This window comes from Hyla sarda, chromosome 5 (assembly GCF_029499605.1).
Source record: "Hyla sarda isolate aHylSar1 chromosome 5, aHylSar1.hap1, whole genome shotgun sequence".
NCBI classification, from domain to species: Eukaryota; Metazoa; Chordata; class Amphibia; order Anura; family Hylidae; genus Hyla; species Hyla sarda.
This window is the reverse complement of record NC_079193.1, coordinates 365,376,518-365,400,334: the sequence shown is the minus strand read 5'-3', so window position 1 is coordinate 365,400,334 and position 23,817 is coordinate 365,376,518. Positions and strand designations below refer to the sequence as shown.

At 44.2% G+C, this 23,817-nt stretch overlaps 1 protein-coding gene across 2 annotated transcripts in view; it reads left to right on the top strand.

The window, feature by feature from the left end:
• Positions 1–23,817, top strand: part of KCNQ3 (potassium voltage-gated channel subfamily Q member 3) — a 257,626-nt gene that overhangs the window by 207,139 nt on the left and 26,670 nt on the right. For both annotated transcript variants that reach the window (XM_056522783.1, XM_056522782.1), the window contains one exon: positions 20,950–21,152. In XM_056522783.1, the coding sequence (XP_056378758.1) occupies positions 20,950–21,152 (203 nt within the window). The remainder of the gene's footprint in view (positions 1–20,949; positions 21,153–23,817) is intronic.

Below are 23,817 nucleotides of genomic sequence, written 5' to 3'. Positions count from 1 at the left end.
CTGGAGTACCCCTTTAAAGAGATCCCCCGGGGCGGGAAAAGGGGATTAAACAACTACTTGAATTAATTAGGCCAAACATGAGGAGTAAATCCCATTATTGAATTATAGCGATTAAAAAAAAGAATTGTAGACAAATTGTGCACTTGTGGATACTATAGGTAAGTCTTAATAAACTTCATTTATTCTAGATTGCATGAGAAAAAAAATGGTTGCCTTCTTAAAGAAATATCGCCACTCTTGTGCACGTGCTGTCAGCGGTATTTTCGCGTTTCAATGACTACATTTGAGCTAAAAATACCAGACAAGACTAGCACTCTTTTTCAAATCAACTGGTGCCAGAAAGATTTGTAAATGACTTCAATATAAAAATCTTAATCCTTCCAGTACTTATCAGCTGCTGTATGCTCCAGAGGAAGTTGTGTAGTTCTTTCCAGTCTGACCACAGTGCTCTCTGCTGACACCTCTGGAACTGTCCATAGAAGGATAGGTTTGCTATGGGGATTTGCTCCAACTCTGGACAGTTCCTGACACGGACAGAGGTGGCAGCAGAGAGTAGAGGTCAGACTGAAAAGAACTAAATAACTTCCTCTGGAGCATACAGCAGCTGATAAGTACTGGAAGGATTAAGATTTTTGAATAGAAGCTAGTTTTAAATCTGTATAACTTTCTGGCACCAGTTGGTTTGAAATGTTTTTCCCCCTCCGGAATACCTCTTTAAGACAACAGCCGATCCCTTAAAGGGGTACTCCGGTGGAAAACATTTTTATTTTATTTTTTTAAATCAACTGGTGCCAGAAAGTTAAACAGATTTGTAAATTACTTCTATTAAAAAAAAAGTACCCTTCCAGTACTTTTTAGCAGCTGTACGCTACAGAGGAAATTATTTTCTTTTTAAATTTCTTTTTTGTCTTGTCCACAGTGCTCTCTGCTGACACCTCTGTTTGTATCAGAGCAGGAGAAAATCCGGCCCGTAGCATACCTATGCTGCTCTGGACAGTTCCTGACACGGACAGAGGTGTCAGCAGAGAGCACTGTGGACAAGACAAAAAAGAAATTAAAAAAGCATAAAGCTGCTAAAAAGTACTGGAAGGGTACTTTTTTTTTTTAATAGAAGTCATTTACAAATCTGTTTAACTTTCTGGCACCAGTTGATTTAAAAAAAAAAAAAAAAAAAAAGTTTTCCACCGGAGTACCCCTTTAAGGCGGAGCGTTTCTTAAAGGGACAGTACTACTCATGTCATTTCCATGTGTCTCTCCATGTCACACTTCCAGTGCATGTCCCATCCTAATGATGTCTCCTTCAATTCACAGTAATGTCATTGTTATTAGGGACTCATACTTTGGATCAAGCATCAAACGAAAACTTAGGTATCAGATCACTCGTCATTGCACATCTGCATCTGTTGCATGCTTGCATCGTGCTGCTGCTGTCTGTGGCATGGGGATGTCTCATCGTTCATCAGCTTTTGGGGGATTTTAAAGAGCCCTTCCTCCTAAAAAAAAATAAAAAAATTAAAAAAAAAAGTTGTAGAAATGCTGCCCCTAGTGGTCAGAAATAGTTTTTGCAGAATATTATATTGATGGCTTCTCTTAGTGATGTCTAGAGATGAGCGAATTTACAGTAAATTCGATTTGTCACGAACTTCTCGGCTTGGCAGTTGATGACTTATCCTGCGTAAATGAGTTCAGCTTTCCGGTGCTCCGGTGGGCTGGAAAAGGTGGATACAGTCCTAGGAGACTCTTTTCTAGGACTGTATCCACCTTTTCCAGCCCACGGGAGCACCTGAAAGCTGAACTCTTTTACACAGGATAAGTCATCAACTGCCGAGCCGAGAAGTTCGTGACGAATCGAATTTACTGTAAGTTGGCTCATCTCTAGTGGTGTCCAAACTGTGGACCCCCAGATGTTGCAAAACTACAACTCCCAGCATGCCCGGACAGCCAACGGCTGTCCGGGCATGTTGGGAGTTGTAGTTTTGAAACATCTGGAGGTCCACAGTTTGGAGACCACTGACCTATCTGTTCAATTGAATGGGCTGAGCTGCACTACCAGACTCAGCCACACCAGCTGAGAACAGAACTGGGTCAGGTACTGGGGGGTGGAGACCCCCAAGATCCTTAGGCTATGTTCACATGAAAGTGAGCCATGTCCATAGACTTTCCTTAGCAGGTGTTTCCGCTGCAGAAATTCCGCCATGTATGCACGGTGCAGAAGAATCCCATTGAAAATAATGAGACTCTGCCGCAACAAAATTTCTGGGCGGGATTTTTTCCCCGCCGCATTCCGCTCGAAAATTCCGCCATGTGAACATAGCCGGCAGAGAAAATTTCCGGCGGACATTCCGCAGACAGCGGGTGCCTGCAGCACATGGCGGCACTAGGACCGCTTGAAAGTGCGCCGTCTCCGCAGACAACAATGCATTTCCGAGCGGATTCCGCTAAAAAAGGATCGACTTGTCAATTCCTTCTGCCGAGGCCGCAATTAGGAAATTTCCACGGCAGATGTTTCCGCTGCGGAAACTCCGCAGCATGCGTGGCGCAGCAGAGTCCCATTAAAAAAAAACAACGGGACTCTGCTGCAACGGAAATTTCGAGTGGAATTTTATCGGCGGATTCCGCGCAGAAATTCGACCTGTGTGAACGTAGCCTAAGGGTACTTTCACATGAGCGGATTTACAGCATATTTTACGCTGGTGAAGGTCCCGCTCTATGCTGTCTTTACATGTGCCTGCTGGTAGCGGCAATACGCTGCGACGAGCAGACACCCTGCAGCTATGTGGGCGGCGTACTCGCACATCGCGGCCACTCTCCCTGCTCTGAGCTAGGCAGAGAGCTCCCGCGCTGTGTGAGTATACTGCGACTCGCACATCGCAGTGTGTCTGCTCGTAGCGGCATATTGCTGCTACGAGCAGGCACATGTAAAGACAGCATAGAGCGGGACCTTCACCCTTAGGGTATGTTCACATGATTTTTTAGCGGGTTTTCCGCGGTGTATTTGAAAGTGGGCGGGCTCTTCTCGGCTGTCCGCAGCAGATTGTCAGCGGAGGAATATACACTGCGGAAAATCTGCGGAAAATCTGCTGCAGACAGCCAAGAAGAGCCCGCCCACTTTCAAATACGCAGCGGAAAATCCGCTTAAAAATCCACGCGTGTGAACATAGCCTGAGAGTAGCCCATCAATTTAAAGTTCTGAAAAAGGCTGAATAGACAAGGTCGTCATGTAGCAGAGCTGAGTTTGTTCATGTCATATGTTTTATTCTGCACAATTTGTGTTTTATATATTCTGTAAGAATAAAGGCAAAAATTGCTACATTATATTTAACACGCACAAAAAAGTAGCAAAATCTGCTCTGCTACCTCCGTAAACGCCTGACTATTACATTTGGGAGGAGGTGCCCTTTAAAGCAGTTGGCAGCATTTGAGAAAATGTGTTTGCAAAAAAAAAATACAAAATTGAAGAATTGAAGCCACGTACTTATATACTTCATGTAACACTAGCGCCAACAGCTGTCCGGGCACGCTGGGAGTTGTAGTTTTGCAACAGCTGGAGGTCCATGGTTTGGAGACCACTGCTCTTAAGGGATATCCCGGTTCTAGTACTGAAGAGTTATACAATATACTCAATATACTTTCTGTATCAAAATCTCTGCTTGCAGTCACTTAATGACGACCTTTATTGTTTACATTGAGATGCAAGTCTACTGGTCATGTGACGCATAATAGTCTGGATGACTACAGGATACATTCAGTGACTGCAAGCAGAAATCTTAAAGGGGTACTCCGGTGGGAAACAATTATTTTCTAATCAACTGGTGCCAGAAAGTTAATACAGATTTGTAAATTACTTTTATTTAAAAAAATCTTTACCCCTCCAGTACTTATCAGCTGCTGTATGCTCCAGAGGAAGTTGTGTAGTTCTTTCCAGTCTGACCACAGTGCTCTCTGCTGACACCTCTGTCAGGAACTGTCCAGAGCAGGGGAGGTTTGCTAATGGGATTGGCTCCTGCTCTGGACAGTTCCTGACACGGGCAGAGGTGTCAGCAGAGAGCAATGTGGTCAGACAGAAAAGAACTACACAACTTCCTCTAGAGCATACAGCAGCTGATAACTACTGGAAGGATTAAGATTTTTATATAGAAGTAATTTACAAATTTGTTTAACTTTCTGGCACTGGTTGATTTTAAAAAATAAAAATAAAATAGTTTTCCACCGGAGTACCCCTTTAAGGCTGTAAAGAATTATTAGATAATCCATTGGAACTTGCTACAACTCTGACTACTTAAAGGGGTACTCCGGTGCTTAGACATCTTATCCCCTATCCAAAGGATAGGGGATAAGATGCCTGATCGCGGGGGTCCCGCCGCTGGGGATCCCCGTGATCTTGCATGCGGCACCCCAGTTAAAATCAGTCCCCGGAACGTGTTCGCTCCGGGTCTGATTACCGACGACCACAGGGCCAGCGGTGTGTGACGTCACGCCTCCGCCCCTCAATGCAAGCCTATGGGAGGGGGCGTCACACGCCCCCTCCCATAGGCTTGCATTGAGGGGCGGAGTGTGACGTCACACGGGGCGGAGGCGTGACGTCACACGCCGCTGGCCCTGTGGTCGCCGGTAATCAGACCCGGAGCGAACATACTCCGGGGACTGATTTTAACTGGGTGCCGCCTGGAAGATCACGGGGGTCCCCAGCGGCGGGACCCCCGCGATCAGGCATCTTATCCCCTATCCTTTGGATAGGGGATAAGATGTCTAAGCACCGGAGTACCCCTTTAAATAATGTGGCTTTGGATAATGCTGCCCCTGTACACTGGGGGGCGCTGTGTAAACATAAGGTATATTAGGAGCTCTCTTATAACAAACACATTTTCTAATATCAGCCGACCCCCCCCCCCTTAACACAGCATGTAGATATACCGTAGCATTGAATCTACATATTGTGATTTTTTTTTTTCTTTTTCAAATTTCAACAATTTTGTGTTTTCTAAACTGTCTCCATCCTGTGGCTATAGATGTAGTTTAGTTTTAGTTCTTGTGTAGATAGTAGATAGTTCCTATCCCATCATCATCCGGAGAACCAGCCTTATACCGAGGTATGTCCGTCACTTGTCTTCATTTTCTTCATCACCAAAAAAAAAACTCATGACATTTGCCGTGTTACAGTAATAGCAGTTTCAGCCACCACTAGGGGGAGTTGATGAGCATTCTGCTTACAGTTTACAAGTTGTACTCACTAATACCATTGTATGCAAAAAGTGCCAAAACTCCATCTAGTGGTGGCTCCGAGCAGCCAAAATTGTATAAATTACCCCTTTGGCTGATCGCTGTAAAGAGATTTTTGGAAATTAATCAGCACAAAATGTTGGACCTAAAAATACCTGGTGATAAACCAAAGGATAGGGGATAAGATGTCTGATTGCGGGAGTCTCGCCGTTGGGGACCCCTACGATCTCCAGCGCGGCACACCAGTCATCCGTGCATGGAGTGAACTCGGCTCCGTGTTGGATGACTGGCGACTAAAGCTGTCACGCCCCCTCCCATAGACATGAATGGAGGGGGCGTGGCGTGACGTCACAAACACAGAAGCTTCAAGTTTCCGTGTTCCGGATGCCGCCACTGCCGGCCCGGAGATCGCGGGGGTCCCCAGCGGCAGGACCCCCGCGATTCAGACATCTTATCCCCTATCCTTTGGATAAGCAATAAGATGTTTGTCGGTGGAGTACCCCTTTAAGTGCAGGCTTGGCGGGTCTGATGAGTGTGCGGCACTGACAAAAGACGTCCTCCCGCTTCACTCCTCGGCATGATGTCAGGGACGTCACTTGTCACAAGTCCGGGCAGCCAGTGCTGCTCTCTGATTTAAAGTGGCCGCAGAGCAGTTTAAGACCAGCAGCACGTGCTGTAGCCACTTAAGATCAGTGACCAGCAGCTGTTCTTGTGGAAAGAGACAGTCCGCGACACCCCTGGGGACTGACTCCAGTTTAGAGATGTGTATGGTCGTCACCCAATTCTGCCACTAAAGATGGTGTTGGGGAAGAGAAGGGTTGGGCATTTTGGATTTTAACTGCCCTTCCCTTTTGTTCTCCGAGAGATAAGCCTCCACTAGAGGTGTCGGGCAGCAGCTTACCCTTCCTTTGTCCATTTGCATCACATGATTATTACACCATGCCAAATGTTCATGTATGTGGGGAGATAGGGAGAGATAGTGGTCAGCCAAATGAATGTTAGGTGGGCAGCTATTAAATGTGTATGGCCTTTTTTTTATAACTGTTTTTTTATTAAAGAATTTTTCTTTAAAACAGATATTTGAGAATAAGAAAATAAAAGTACATAGAATAATAAACAGAGTCATTACATATTAATAAGACCAGGTCAAAATATGATAACATAGATCCGGCTGTAAAGATGTTGTAAAGTCCAGATTATTTCAGGTCGGCTCTGTGAGTATCCGGGGAAGACCCCACATCAGAGACATGAAGCTTAGATAAAAGCCGTTATCTAACAGATAAAAAAGAATGAAGCGAGGATAATATGAAGCGCTATTAGAGGATACTAATAATATCTCTTGACTCCGGATCCATTACACCTCAGCTTATGGTCAATAATCCAGGCAATATGCAATGAAGAAGATGTAAAATAATGTAAAAAAAAAAAAACAGGAGGTTTGTAAGAGGTAGAAAGTTAATAGAGAAAAAGACAGGTAAGTATGGAAGATAAAGATAAAGGGACGGATAAGTATGGAAGATAAAGATAAAGGGACGGATAAGTATGGAAGATAAAGATAAAGGGACGGATAAGTATGGAAGATAAAGATAAAGGGACGGATAAGTATGGAAGATAAAGATAAAGGGACGGATAAGTATGGAAGATAAAGATAAAGGGACGGATAAGTATGGAAGATAAAGAGAATAGAGAAGTATCCGCTCGGCTCCAGCTCCTCGGGGTCCGTCCACTGCCTCAGACCACTCTCAGGGACTCCACATATTCATCCCACCGGCGCCACAAAGTATCAAAAGCGTCCAGTCTGTTTTCCACCATGGCGGACATATTTTCCATTCTCCGTATATCTGCGATTTTATCTAGTAGCATCTGGAATGGGGGGGCTATCAGTTTTCTTCCACCACTGAGCCACAAGACACTTGGCCGCAGTGAGTATATGTAAGAAGAGTTTAGACTGAATGGTAGTGATTCCGCTGGGGGGGATGTTCAGAAGATATGTCTCCGCTGACAGTGGGATGTGGGACCCTATAACCCTCCTAACTAGTGACTGAACCTCCAGCCAAAAGTGTCTTAGAAGTGGGCAGTCCCAAAATATGTGTGGTATAGAACCAATATCTCTATTACACCTCCAACAAGAGGGTGAAAGCTGCGGGAAGAGTCGGTGCAGCAGCTCAGGCGTGTGATACCAATGTAGTAAGATTTTGTACTGGTTCTCTTTGTGTGTGATACAAGTCGAGGACTTAGCTGCCCGTGACCATATGACCTGCCATTGTGCAAAGGTGAGAGATTTCCCTAAATAAGATTCCCACTTGGTTATCTATGGGTGTCGTAGTTGGGACGTGTCCTCTGGAGATATTAGGATATCATGAATTCTTGAGATCAAGCCTCTAGTGGAGGTGTCTCGTTTACAGATAGATTCAAAGGGTGTTGGAGGTGGGAAGGGGGGATGGGATGGGTGAATCCCTAAATGTTCCTGAATGGTGTGGAAGTGGTGTATGGCCACCTTATGTCCAAATTTACAACCAATTTGTATTGTTCTAGTACATCTGAAATGAATAAGAAACGTCCTATTATTTATTTTAAATTGCCAAAAAGCCGCCCACTCGGCTCCGCTCCTCCTATCTGCGGCTATGGACCTGTGATGGACGATATTACTGAGACTTGTCATGAAGCAGAATCTCTGCTTTTAATATCTGTAAGGGCTTGTTCACACTACGGACATTCTGCTCTGGATCTTTAAGAGGAAATTCCGGGTGGATGATGACCTGAATAGGAGGCTGCTGCACTGTTCGCACACCAGAATTTCTGATTTGGATACAGATTTTGCTGAAAGAATGAACATGTTAATTTTTTGTGCCAGAATCTGAATGGAAAGCCTGTTAGTAAATGGGACTTTAAAAGTTGCCGCTTATTTCCGCAGGAAGGCCGTGTTCATGCGGCAGAAAATCTGCATAAATTTGGTTTTGGTTCTGTGCAGAATTCTGCAGTTTTTAATCACTTGCGGATTCAGTGCTGTATTCATGCACAAATTTCAGCACGAATTCCGCAACTTGGTAAAAGATCAATTTTATTTAATAGAAATGCAGATTCTGCGCGGAATCTGTTTGCATTCTGTGCGGATTCTGCACAAACTCAAACCCCAAAGAAGAAATCAAACCCCATTAACTTCAATGGGATTCCTCAGCCGAAGTCCGGAAAAATATAAGACCAGACTAATATTTTTCTGCACTGCGGAATGCGGAAATTCTGCTATTTGAATATCCTTAGAGAATCCCATTAAAGTTAATGGACCATAAATTTAGGCGGAATTCTGTGTGGAAAATTGTTGCCGAATTCCGTGCGGACACTCATCCATTCTTTGTGCAGACACGGAAAAGGGTATTTCTATTGAATTCATCGGGGCTCTGCTGCAGCGGAAATTCCGCGCAGACATTCCAATCGGAAGTCTGCACGGAATTTCCGCCGTGTGAATGCGGCCTAAGATTCTGCATGCCAGATTAAATTTAGTCGGAATTGTTCCTGGAGTTCCCTTAATGTGAACGAGGCCTTAGGCTGTGCTCACACAACCTTTTTTGAGACGTCTTTTTACAGTTTAAGGGTACGTTTCCACACGGCGTATTTTGCTGCGTATTTGCTGCGTATTTGGTGCTGCGTATTTTCCTACCCATGGACTTCAACAGAGAAAATAAAATACGCAGCAGCAAATACGCAGCAAATACGCAGTGTGGGAATGTACCCTAAAAGAAAAACTTTTTTTTTTTCCTACATGGCAAATTACACTGTATTAAAGGGTCAGATAATTGCTTTTGTCGTACCCCATTCATTTCAATGGGGTGACCGGAATCCGCTAGTGACCATGGTCGGCTCATTTTTCCACCGTATCAGGTTTTTGAACCGGACTGTAAACTTTGGTCTGCTGCACTTTTCTGTCTGGTTCAAAAACCTGATACGGTGGAAAAATTAGCCGACCAGGGTCACTAGCGGATTCCGGTCACCCCATTGAAATGAATGGGGCTGCCGCATGCCCCAAACTGTGCGTTAATGCAGCCTAAGGGTACATTCACACATACAGGATCCTGCAAAGATTTGATGCGTTGCCCATAGCAACCAATCAGATCGCTTCTTTCATTTTTAACAAGACCTCTGCAAAATGAAAGAAGCGATCTGATTGGTTGCTATGGGCAACTGGGCAACTTTTCCTTTCCACAGGTTTTGATAAAACTCCCCCAAAAAGCAGAGCTTATGGAAGTTATAGGCCCAAAGACTGAGGCTGCACTACTGAGAGCTCCATATCACAAAATACATCAATATCTACATCTAACCTGGCTAAGGCTGGGTTCACACTGGGTTCAAATACGGTTACTGTATGCGGTTTGCCGCTAAAAAAACGTATACAACCGTATGACTCCAAATTAAAACGTATACGGTTTTTCCCCGTACGGTTCAATCCGTTTGCATCAGTTTTTGCCAAGGGTTTTGCTATTTTGTTGGAATTAGTTTTCCAGCAATTTAATAAAGTTATTATTGTTCTATTGAAATTCCAATCTGCGCATGTGTCAACTCCAAAAACGGATTAGAAAAACCGTGTGCAACCGTATTCTGAAATTCTGTGTACGGTTCTCATAGACAACAATGTTAAAAGAACCGCATACGGATCGCATACGGTTTTCCAACCGGAGGCAAAAACGTGGTCGACAGTGTTTTTGCCTACGGTTGAAAAATCGGCAAAACCGTATCCGAGGCAAAACGGATGCAACTGTACACAACATTTGGAATACGGTTTACAATGCATTCTCTATGCATACGGTTTCGGATACGGTCGTATACGTTTTTTTTTGCGGAAAACCGTATAAGGTTACCGTATTTGAAAAACGTGGTGTGAACCCAGCCTTAAAAGTGTTCTGGTTATGTGGAGACATTGATGTAGATCAGTGATCTCCAATCTGTAAACCTCCTCATATTGCAAAACTACAACTCCCAGCATGCCCGGACAGCCAACGGCTGTCCGGGCATGCTGGGAGTTGTAGTTTTGCCACGTCTAGAGGTCCACAGTTGGATGCATCAAATCTGCGTACGTGTTAACATACCCTGAGGGTACGTTCACACGAACGGATCCCCAGCGCGTATAACGTTGCGGATCTGCCGCTGAAGGACCGCTGTATGCTGCCTTTACAGGTGCCTGCTCGGAGTGGCAATACGCCGCTACGAGCAGACACACTGAAGCCATGTGCTGTGCATGCGCTGTGTCCTCGCACACACCGCGGCCGGTCCCCTGCTCTCTGAGCTAGGCCGAGAGCTGCCGCGATGTGCGAGTATATTGCACATCACAGTGTGTCTGCTCGTAGCGGCGTATTGCCGCTCCGAGCAGGCACCTGTAAAGGCAGCATACAGCGGTCCTTTAGCGGCGGATCCGCAGCATAATACGCGCTGGGGATATGCTTGTGTGAACGCACTCTAAGGCTGGAAACGCACACAGCACTTTTGTGAAAAACACCTCCAAAAAAACGTACCTACTGCAAGGTGTATTTTTTGGGCCAAAAACGCTGCAGCCAGATGTTATCCCAAAAGTCAGTAGGGAAATATGAAACACACGGGGCTTTTTCGGGGGTATTTCTCTTTTCACCCTTTTTTTAAGGCATTGGTGTGTTTCTCCTCCTATAGACTTCTAATGGTACACAAAATGCCAGGAAAAGATGCTAGGGGGGGGAGATTTATCAAAACCTGTCCAGAGGAAACGTTTCTGAGTTGCCCACAGCAACCAATCAGATCGCTTCTTTCATTTTTGAAAAGGCCTGTGAACAATGAAAGAAGCGATCTGATTGGTTGCTATGGGCAACTCAGCAACGTTTCCTCTGGACAGGTTTTGATAAATCTCCCCCAAAAAGCAGAGCTTATGGAAGTTATAGGCCCAAAGACTGAGGCTGCACTACTGAGAGCTCCATATCACAAAATACATCAATATCTACATCTAACCTGGCTTAAAAGTGTTATGATTATGTGGAGACATTGATGTAGATCAGTGATCTCCCATCTGTAAACCTCCTCATATTGCAAAACTACAACTCCCAGCATGCCCGGACAGCCAACGGCTGTCCGGGCATGCTGGGAGTTGTAGTTTTGCCACGTCTGGAGGTCCACAGTTGGATGTATCAAATCTGCGTATGTGTTAACATACCCTTAGGGTACGTTCACACGAACGGATCCCCAGCGCGTATAACGTTGCCTCTGAAGGACCGCTGTATGCTGCCTTTACAGGTGCCTGCTCGGAGCGGCAATACGCCCCTACGAGCAGACACACTGAAGCGATGTGCTGCGCATGCGCTGTGTCCTCCGCACACACCGCGGCCGGCCCCCTGCTCTCTGAGCTAGGCCGAGCGCTGCCGCGATGTGCGAGTATATTGCACATAGCAGTGTGTCTGCTCGTAGCGGCGTATTGCCCATGGCAACCAATCAGATCGCTTCTTTCATTTTTGAAAAGGCCTGTGAGCAATGAAAGAAGAGATCTGATTGGTTGCTATGGGCAACTGGGCAACGTTTCCTCTGGACAGGTTTTGCTAATTCTTCCCCTTAGTGTGTAAAGAGATAGGCCCAGATTTATCAAAGAATGTCTACGGTAGAGCTATTTTCCCCGTTTTTTTTGGGTGGTGGGTTTGACTAGCGTGCATCTTATTTATCAAGAAGGTGCAGCAGGATGATGAGTTTTGCGCAGCTCTGCTGTGGTGGGAAAAGCTCTACCACATACACTTTTTCTAGACGCTTGTGAGGGAGGGAAGTAGACACTTTCCCGGGTCCTGAATTTGGCAGGTTAGGTGTTTTTTTTTACTTACTTTCACTAGAGCTGCCGGGACATTTTTACTTGCATTTTAGAGGCTACAATCAAATTTGATTGCGGTGTCTAAAAGGTTAAAGCCGGGCATCACCGTGATCGGTGATGTCTGGCATTAGAGATGGGTCCTGGTGGCAGATAGCCGCCAGGACCACCCAGCTATGACCCGCGCTCAGCTCCTGAGCACGTGTCATAGAAGGGGAGTGGGACGCTGTTGTCCACAAGGGGTTAAAGGTTGAATTGTGAAAGGTAGAAGTGATTCTCACGCCTACTGGTAGGTGGTGTAGCATTGCACCTAAAAAAAAAAAAGTACCTTTGCGCAAAAAAAATAGCGACTTTTGACAAAAGTCGCAAATGATAAATACGTGACCACCACATGTTCAGAAAGAGAAAGTTCTACGGGCAGGCAAAAAGAGTAAAACTGTCTATATCAAAAGACGCATAAAAGTCTCAGAATATGCTGCTTGCGCCTGAACTGCGCCTAAACATTGACAAAAAAATGCTCTAAAAGCAATGATAAATCTCCCCCATAGTTTTTTTGTTTTTCAGTTTTTTTTCCCGCCATTTTTTCCTCCCTATCCTTCCTTGAGTCACATGATAAAAGAATCACGTGACTTGTAGTGAGAAAAAATGTGGGGGTAAATCTCGAAAGCAAAAAAAAACTTATAATTATACCCACTATTTTGGGGGAAAAAGCCCCAGATACTGCACCTTGGGAGTGAATATCGAAAAGTTCAGTTTTTTGTGGAATTTTTTTTTTTGTGGCCAAAAAGACGCCAAAGAAAAGTTTGTCAGCGTCTCTTCCTAAGGCTGCATTCACACCTCGTTTTCGGCCTACAGTTGTCGGATCCGGCTGGGGGAGGGGAAAACCGGGCGCTCCCGTACCCCAGGACGAGCGCTGAAATCCAAGAGTGACTCCGGTCGACTCATTTTTGACCCATATCTGTTTTTTTTTTGACCGGACCAAAAAACGTAATATTCTACGGTTTTAGGTCCGGTCAGGAAACCGCATACGGGTCAAAAAATGAGCCGACCGGAGTCACTGTTTGACTCCGGTCGTCTCAATAAAGTAAATGGATTTCAGTGCCGCTCTGGCTGTGGTACGGGAGCGCCCGGTTTTCCCCTCCCCCAGCCGGATCCGGCAACCGTAGGCTGTAGAAGGATTCTCTTTGTTGCCCATAGTAACCAATCACTGCTCAACTTTTATGCCTCATTTTGGTGTGGTAAAATGAAAGCTGTGATTGGTTGCTATGGGCAACAGAGGGAATCTTATTGGGAGACAACAAGATAAATCTCCCTCAAATATTCAATAGAAAAATAGTTTAAAAAAAAAATAATAATAATAAAAATACGTCCATTTTTGGGCTGTTTTTGGCTCAAAAATCAGCGAGAAAAAAAAATTTATGGAAAGAAAACGTGGCCCTGTACTGAGACCTACATAAAGTTACAGGCCCTAAGCCTGAGGCTGCACTACTGATTCCGATGAGAACATGTCCCCTTCTGATTTTCATAGTGTTGTCATGGTGATCTTAAGTGGATCCAGATTACTATTTACGTCAGTGATCTCAAAACTGTGGACCTCCAGACGTGGAAAAACTACAACTCCCAGCATGCCCGGACAGCCGTTGGCTGTCCGGGCATGCTGGGAGTTGTAGTTTTGCAATATGAGGAGGTTTACAGATTGGAGATCAATGATCTACATCAATGTCTCCACATAATCATAACACTTTTAAGCCAGGTTAGATGTAGGTATTGATGTATTTTGTGATATGGAGCTCTCAGTAGTGCAGCCTCAGTCTTTGGGCCTATAACTTCCATAAGCTCTGCTTTTTGGGGGAGATTTATCAAAACCTGTGGAAAGGAAAAGTTGCCCAGTTGCCCATAGCAACCAATCAGATCGCTTCTTTCATTTTGCACAGGTCTTGTTAAAAATGAAAGAAGCGATCTGATTGGTTGCTATGGGCAACGCAGCAATTTTTCCTCTGGACTGGTTTTGATAAATCTCCCCCTTTGTGCTCATTAGAGATGAGCGGACTTACAGTAAATTCGATTCGTCACGAACTTCTCGGCTCGGCAGTTGATGACTTTTCCTGTGTAAATTAGTTCAGCCGTCAGGTGCTCCGGTGGGCTGGAAAAGGTGGATACAGTCCTAGGAAAGAGTCTCCTAGGACTGTATCCACCTTATCCAGCCCACCGCAGCACCTGAAAGCTGAACTAATTTATGCAGGATAAGTCATCAACTGCCGAGCCGAGAAGTTCGTGACGAATCGAATTTACTGTAGTTTTGCTCATCTCTAGTGCTCATTTTCTCCACACTACTGTCACCCATTAAAATGTTTTACTCCACCCTGGTCATTTTAGATGCCCTCCTGTTAACCCTTTCTTCTTTTGATTTATTATTTCTCCTCAGGGTATGTTTACACGGCAGATTTTCCGCAATTCTGAAAAAATTCAGTTTGGCAAAGCATACCGAACAGAATTGCGGAATTCCACTGGAATTGCAGCAGAATTATGGTGGAATTTCTGTGTTCTCAAAGGGATTCCACCACGGAAATCTGCAAAATATAAGATTGATCTTATATTTTTGCGGAAAGCGTCATTTCCGCCGTGGAATTTCCGCTGTCTGAATGGGACTGCGGAATACCACTGAAATCAATAGGCAGTAAAATCCGCCGGAATCTCCAGAGGAATTCTGCACGGAAATTACGCCGTGTACACATACCCTAAGGCTATGTTGATCTTCACAATGTCTGGCGCGAAAATTTCCAGGCAGACATTTCACAGACAGCAGGCGCCGGCAGAATGCGCCATCTCCATCGACAGCAATGCATTTCCGAGCGGATTCCACAAAAATAATTTTTTCTGCGTAAGATGGAATCGGAATTTCCGCGGCAGATATGTGCACGGTGCAGCAGAATCCCATTAACAAAACAATGGGACTCTGCCGCAACGGAATTTGCGAACAGATTTTTTCTGTTGTAATTCGTTCGCAAATTCTGCTGTGTGAATAGGACCTTAAAGCCATGTTTCCCTTTTAGGGTGCCTCCAGCGGTTGAAAAACTACAACTCCCAGCATGCTGGGAGTTGTGGTTTTGCAACAGCTGGAGGCATCCTGGTTGGGTAACAGTGCCTTAGAGGCAACAGTGAGTAGCACATGTCTATGGTAGCGCCCGCAGTATATACAGTCATGGCTGTAAATGTTGGCACCCCTGAAATTTTTCAAGAAAATGAAGTATTTCTCACAGAAAAGGATTGCAGTAACACATGTTTTGCTATACACATGTTTATTCCCTTTGTGTGTATTGGAACTAAACCAAAAAAGGGAGAAAAAAAAGCAAATTGGACATAATGTCACCAAACTCCAAAAATGGTCTGGACAAAATTATTGGCACCGTTTCAAAATTGTGGAAAAATAAGATTGTTTCAAGCACCTGAAAGCAGATAAAAAGGAGAGAAGTTCACTTAGTCTTTGCATTGCCTGTCTGTGTGTGCCACACTAAGCATGGACAACAGAAAGAGGAGAAGAGAACTGTCTGAGGACTTGAGAACCAAAATTGTGGAAAAATATCAACAATCTCAAGGTTACAAGTCCATCTCCAGAGAACTAGATTTGCCTTTGTCCACAGTGCGCAACATTATCAATAAGTTTGCAACCCGTGGCACTGTAGCTAATCTCCCTGGGCTTGGATGGAAGTTACGAAAGTTACGAAAGGTGTCAACGCAGGATAGTCCGGATGGTGAATAAGCAGCCCCAAACAAGTTCCAAAGATATTCAAGCTGTCCTGCAGGCTCAGGGAGCATCAGTGTCAGGGCGAACTGTCCGTCAATATATAAATGAAATGAAACGCTATGGAGGAGACCCAGGAGGACCCCACTATGGAGGAGACCCAGGAGGACCCCACTATGGAGGAGACCCAGGAGGACCCCACTATGGAGGAGACCAAGGAGGACCCCACTATGGAGGAGACCCAGGAGGACCCCACTATGGAGGAGACCCAGGAGGACCCCACTATGGAGGAGACCCAGGAGGACCCCACTATGGAGGAGACCCAGGAGGACCCCACTATGGAGGAGACCCAGGAGGACCCCACTATGGAGGAGACCCAGGAGGACCCCACTATGGAGGAGACCCAGGAGGACCCCACTATGGAGGAGACCCAGGAGGACCCCACTATGGAGGAGACCCAGGAGGACCCCACTATGGAGGAGACCCAGGAGGACCCCACTGCTGATACAGACATAAAAAAGCAAGACTATATTTTACCAAAATGAACTTGAGTAAATCAAAATCCTTCTGGGAAAACGTCTTGTGGACAGATGAGACCAAGATAGAGCTTTTTGGTAAAGCCCATCATTCTACTGTTTACCGAAAATGTAATGAGGCCTACAAAGAAAAGAACAAAGTACCTACAGGGAAATATGGTGGAGATTCAATGATGTTTTGTGGTTGTTTTGCTGCCTCTGGCACTGGGGGCCTTGAATGTGTACAAGACATCATGAAATCTGAGGATTACCAACGGATTTTGGGTCGCACTGTACAGCCCAGTGTCAGAAAGCTGGGTTTGTGTACGAGATCTTGGGTCTTCCAGCAGAACAATGACCCCAAACATATGTCAAAAAGCCCCAGAAATGGATGACAACAAAGTGCTGGAGAGATCTGAAGTGGCAGCAATGAGTCCAGATCTAAATCCCGTTGATCACCTGTGGAGAGATCTTAAAATTGCTGTTGGGAAAAGGCGCCTTCCAATAAGAGACCTGTTTGCAAAGGAGTTTGCAAAGGAAGAGTGATCCAACATTCCGGCTGAGAGGTGTAAGGAGCTTATTGATGGTTATAGGAAGTGACTGATTTCAGTTATTTTTTCTAAAGGGTGTGCAACCAAATATTAAGTTAAGGGTGTCAATAATTTTGTCCAGACCATTTTTGGAGTTTGGTGACATTATGTTCAATTTGCTTTTTTCCTCCCTTTTTTGGTTTAGTTCCAATACACACAAAGGGAATAAACATGTGTATAGCAAAACATGTGTTACTGCAATCCTTTCCTGTGAGGAATACTTCATTTTCTTGAAACATTTCTGGGGGTGCCAACATTTACTGCCATGACTGTATAATAAGTTAGAATAAGAAGAAGTGGCGCACATGCTCCGGAAGAAGCTTTATATGTGTTTTTTTGGTGGGGTTCTTTTTATTTCTGTACATAATTCCTTTAAACGTCTTCGGTTTAAAGAGAAGTGTTGCATAATTACATGGAAGGAAATGAAAATGCGACTTAATTTTCGGCAGAATGAATTATTAAATAGACGAAAAAGCTGCGATTATACTTTCAATAATAGAACTGGTTACTTTATATGAATAGCTTACGCACAGAGCGCTATTATCACACACCGCTGGCGAACCATTCTCACACAAAACAACCGTAAATGATGGCGCGGGGACTGAATATTTACTTCAAGGAACAAATGACTAAGTAAAAAATGCTGAGGTCATTCACTAAAGGAAATTTCTAAGACTCCCTGGCCCCACTTGATTTTTTGCCTACAATTTAAATTTCCTATTTAAAAAAAAATAAAAAAAAATTCAATATCTTAGGTAATGCGTGTCAGATTTTAGTCTGTATTTTTTGGGTGTGTTTTAGTTTGATTACCAATTAAAAGTTACGTATTATGGCACTTTATATTTTTTAGTTATTTGATAGTCCTTAAAGGGGTACTTCGGTGGAAAAAAAATTATTTCAAATCAACTGGTGCTAGAAAGTTAAACAGGTTTATAAATTACTTCTAATCAGCTGCTGTATGCTCCAGAGGAAGTTGTGTCGTTCTTTCCATTCAGAGCACAGTGCTCTCTGCTGACACCTCTGTCCATGTCAGGAACTGTCCAGAGCAGGAGCAAATCCCCATAGCAAACCTCTCCTGCTCAGGACAGTTCCTGACATGGACAGAGGTGTCACCAGAGCGTAATGTGGTCAGACAGAAAAGAACTACACAACTTCCTGTGGAGCATACAGCAGCTTATAAGTACTGGAAGGGTTAAGATTATTTTTTAATAGAAGAGAACCTTACAAATCTGTTTGACTTTCTGGCACCAGTTGATTTGATTTGGTTGATTTAAAGGGTTACTCCGGCACTAAGACATCTTATCCCCTGTCCAAAGACCCGTGATCTTGCACGCCGCACCCCGTTAAAATCAGTCCCCGGAGCGTGTTCGCTCCGTGTCTGATTACTGTCGATCACGGGGCCGGAGCGTTGTGACGTCAAGGCTCCGCCCCGTGTGACGTCACGCTCCGCCCCCTCAATGCAAGCCTATGGGAGGGGGCGTGACAGCTGTCATGTCCCCTCCCATAGGCTTGCATTGAGGGGGCGGAACGTGACGTCACACGGGGCGGAGCCTTGACGTCACAACGCTCCTTTGGATAGGGGATAAGATGTCTAAGCGCCGGAGTACCCCATTAAAGGAGTAGTCCAGGGGGGATAAGAGGATAAGTTGCAGATCGCGGGGGGTCCGACCGCTGGTGCCCCCTGCAATCTCCTGTACGGAGCCCCGACAGCCCGCGCAAAGGGGGCGTATCGACCCCCGCACGAAGAGGCGGCCGACACGCCCCCTCAATACAATTCTATGGCAGAGCCAAAGCGCTGCCTTCGGCAATCTCCGGCTCTGCCATTGAGATGTATTGAGGGGGAGTGTCGGCCGCCGCTTCGTGTGGGGGTCGACACCCGATATCTGGCCGGAGAGCCTGGCCCCTGTACAGAGAGATCGCAGGGGGCCCCAGCGGTCGGACCCCCCGCGATCTCAAACTTATCCCCTATCCTTAGGATAGGGGATAAGTTTTTCACCACTGGACTACCCCTTTAAGGGATATTCTGACTTAAAATGACTTATTTTCACTAAAGGGGTATTACACTTTAAAAGTGAATATTTACTAGACCACATAGGCAACGAATGTAGTGTGGTGGCACATGCGTAACTCGCTGCTTCATTCATAATAAAGACCCTGGGGCCCCATTCTGGAGATTGCAGGGGTCCCAGCGGTTATTAGTAATATTGATAAGTCATTTTTACTAAAATATTTTAATTTTTTCAGTAAAATTAAATACACACCTTTCGCGTCTGTATAGCTGTATGTAGGCAGTACAGCAGGGTTTGGATATATGGTTCCTCTAGATACCCTCCCCCGTGAGACCAGGGAGTGACAGGGGAGCTGCATACAGAGTCTTATCTGTGCATTTGTGTCGTCATCCTGTCTTGGGGTGCATTTACATCACGATTTTGCTATATAGTTACCGTATATGGCTTTGTAAAGGAAACTGTATACAACCGTGTAGAAAACCATATACATAGACATCCCATGCAAAAAAAAACAAAAAACTTATGTAACAAGAAGCATATGGTTGTGTACCTCTTTGGTCATGGCCAATTTTGTGCATTTTTAGAGTACACAAAATGGCAGTCTACTACGGTTTTGTGTCCTGGTTAAAAACTGTATACATAAACATTGAAGTCAATGGAAAACGGATTGGTCTATGGTGGCATATTGGGTTTACACCATGTTTTTGAAATACAGTTCCCGTATCAGTGTTTTGATAGAAAAACTAAAATGGATTCCTCAAAACCTGACTAAACTGTATCGAAACGTGTGTACAAATTTTAATCCTATACGGTTTGAAAAATGATGTCCGGTTGCATCTGTTTTTTAAGAAAAAAGTATAAATTTTTAACTTTTCATTCCATTATGAATAAAGTTTCACTTGTTTGATTAAAATTCCAAGAAAAAAGCAGTGCAAAGTCAAAAACCGTATGGTGAAAACCGGATGGAACCGTACGCACATACAGTTCTCTACGGTTCCCATTGACTCCCATGTTTTAAAAAAAAAAAAACGTATACATTTCAGGGTGGGTTCACACCACGATTTTGCTATGCGGTTTCGGCATACAGTTTCATAAAAAAAACGTATGCAACCGCACAGAAAACCGTGCCCATAGACTTCCCATTAAAAAACGTATGCACCATAATGTATACAGTTGTCTCCATTTTTCAAGCCACACCGTTTTTTACTTTTTTTTTTCTGGACAGAAAACCGTGGCCTACCACACGATTAGCAAAATCGTGGTGTGAACCCACCCTCAATATGGTTTTTCCCCAGGACCAAAAACCGTGGTAGGCTACGGTTTTGGGTATGGGAAAAAAAAACTGACAAAACCGTACAGGATGCAAAACGGACACAACCTGATGCATTGTTTGGCATACGGTTTTCAATGGAGAGTGAATGCATACGGTTTTTCAATACGGTTCTGTACGGTTTTCTAATTGAAAACGTATACGGGAACTGTACTGCAAAAACATGGTGTGAACCCTAGACACAAAGGCACTTTCCTTGGTATTTCAATCAAATAATCTAAACTTTTTTTTTGCAAAAACTGATGCAACCGGACATCTAAATTCAAAATGTATACAGTTTAAAACTGTATGCAGTTTAAATTTATAACATACTTTTGCATACAGTTTTGTCAGTTTTTAAGGCATACGTTATGCAAAAAAAAAAAAAAACAGTATGGCAAAATCGTGATGTAAATGCACCCTCACCTAGACCTTTTGCATTACAATACAGCTGTCATCTCTTTAAACTGATAATGAGATTACTCTGCTGATACTGTTCTAGTCTGTACAGTAAAGCTTACAATTGAGTTGCTGAAAACTGGAGGCATCAGCCAGTTAGAAATTACCACTTTGAAATAAAATAAACAAGACAAGGGCAAGTGCAACTAAATATTTTTTTATAATAAATGCTATTAAAAAAAGAATATTCTCTCTTCGTATTCTTGGAATTTTTGAGCCTTGTCATGGCTGCAAGTTTGTTTTAACCTCTCCCTATGCTGTGAAAAAAATCTAATACACACATGTATACATTATTTTCAGTCAAAGATGGAGCCTGTTAGATCGGGTACGGCTATCCAACCCACGCGGGAACAGTCCAAAATCAAAAACATTTTCCCCATTGAACATTGAAGGTGTGGAAGAGAGCCCCTCGAAAGAGCCAAAGAACATTGCCCTGAGCAATAAAGAGCGATTTCGCACTGCGCTGAGGATGAAAGCGTACGCTTTTTGGCAAAGCTCAGAAGGTAAAATTCTAAATTATTATTGGTTTATTTTTATCGTTATGGAGCAAATTTTTTTTTTTCAAAGGTTTTATTTACCAATTTTTCAATAACAATAAACCGTGAGCAAAGATATAAAGTAGTGTTTCCCAACCAGGGTGCCTCCAGCTGTTGCAAAACCACAACTCCAAGCATGCCCGGACAGCCAACGGCTGTCCGGGCATGCTAGGAGCTGTAGTTTTGCAACAGCTGGAGACACATTATTTGAAACACACTCATATAAAGTACATGGGTCCTCTATATAATTTTATCTTACAGTGTGATAGCAGAAAGGTAAACAGATTTGTAAATTAATTCTATTTAAAAATCTTAATCCTTCCAGTATTTATCAGCTGCTGTATAGTCCAGAGGAAGTTGTGTAGTTCTTTCCAGTCTGGTCACAGTGCTCTCTGCTGACACCTCTGTCCGTGTCAGGAACTGTCCAGAATAGGTGAAGTTTTCTATGGGAATTTGCTCCTGCTCTGGACAGTTCCTGGCATGGACAGAGGTGTCAGCAGAGAGCACTGTGGTCAGACTGGAAAGAAAAAAAAAAAAAAGAACTTCCTGTGCAGCATACAGCAGCTGATAAGTACTGGAAGGATTAATATTTTATATAGTAGTAATTTACAAATCTTTATAACTTTCTGGCACCAGTTGATATATATATAAAAAAAAATAAAAAAAAATATATATATATATATATAATATGTTTTCCACCGGAGTACCCCTTTTAGGCTCTTAAAACCACAAGTTTGGAAATTAAAGTGATTGTCCTGCAATGTAAATATTTTAAGATGCTGCAAAAATAATAATTAAAGCATACACAAGTGTCGCAGTTCCCCACTACTGCAGTTCAACCTTCTCCCCATCTCCAGTCCTCTCGGCTTCTTTCTGCTTCCTGTAGTATGGCTACCATCTGGAAAATGATGGCTTAGGCAATCACTGTCTGAGGTAGGTCACAGAATGCAGGAAGAAGCCAAGAGGCAGGGATCAGGGCAGGTAAGTACGCTTTATTGTTCTGAAAATATCCATTAGGGTGCACTCACATCTCGTTTTGCGAATCTGGCAGTCGAATACGGTGGTAGAATATCAAAACTGCCTCCTGTCATATCCGTGACGTATCTGCTCAGTACCTCATTGATTTCAATGAGTCAGCTAAGGTCTCTTAGAATTGAGTAAATTTACAGTAAATTGGCTCGTAACAAACCTCGTGGCTCGGCCATTGATTATTTTAATCTGCATAAAGTAGTTCAGCTTTCTAATTGCCCCGGTAGCCTGGAAAAGTCTGGGATGACATTCTTAGGTCTCCTAGGATTGTATCCACCTTTTCCAGGCAACTGGAGCACTTGGAAAGCTGAACCAATTTATGCAGACTAAAATAATCCATGGCTGAGCCACGAGGTTTTTTTTACGAGCCCATTTACGGTACTCCCCCGTAAAACCCATTAAGATATAGTGACCGTGTGCATATAGGACTGCTCAGGTTCTGCCATATAAGAACCAATGGCCATGAAGTGATGAACTTTAATCCTTGGATAAGCCTTGCTGCCCAAATGTCCATCCACAAGTATCATAAGAGCCATGGTATGTCCAGAATACATTTACCCCACCATCACACCTCCTCCACCAGCCTGAACTGTTCACATCTGACCAGAAGAGCTCATCAATTCATGCTGCTTGTTCCAAATCCTACCCTCCATGAGTATTGTGCCACAGAGATCTGGATCAATCTGACCAGGCAATGTTTCTCCAGAGAGATCTGGATCCATCTGACCAAGCCATGTTTCTCTACAGAGATCTGGATCCATCGGACCAGGCCATGTTTCTCCAGAGAGATCTGGATCCATCTGACCAGGCCATGTTTCTCTACAGATATCTGGATCCATCGGACCAGGCCATGTTTCTCCACAGAGATCTGGATCCATCTGACCAGGCCATGTTTCTCTACAGAGATCTGGATCCATCGGACCAGGCCATGTTTCTCCAGAGAGATCTGGATCCATCTGACCAGGCCATGTTTCTCTACAGAGATCTGGATCCATCGGACCAGGCCATGTTTCTCCACAGAGATCTGGATCCATCTGACCAGGCCATGTTTCTCTACAGAGATCTGGATCCATCGGACCAGGCCATGTTTCTCCAGAGAGATCTGGATCCATCTGACCAGGCCATGTTTCTCTATAGAGATCTGGATCCATCTGACCAGACCATATTTCTAAATAGAGATCTGGATTCATCTGAGCAGGCCATGTTTCTCCATAGAGATCTGGATCCATCGGACCAGGCCATGTTTCTCCATAGAGATCTGGATCCTTCTACCAGGCCATGTTTCTCCACAGAGATCTGGATCCATCTGACCAGGCCATGTTTCTCTATAGAGATCTGGAACCATCTGACCAGGTCATGTTTCTCTATAGAGATCTGGATCCATCTGACCAGGCCATATTTCTAAACAGAGATCTGGATCCATCTGATCAGGCCATGTTTCTCCACAGAGATCTGGATCCATCTGACTAGACCATGCTTCTCCACAGAGATCTGGATCCATCTGACTAGACCATGTTTCTCCACAGAGATCTGGATCCAACTGATCAGGCCATGTTTCTCCACATAGATCTGGATTCATCTGACCAGGCCATGTTTCTCCATA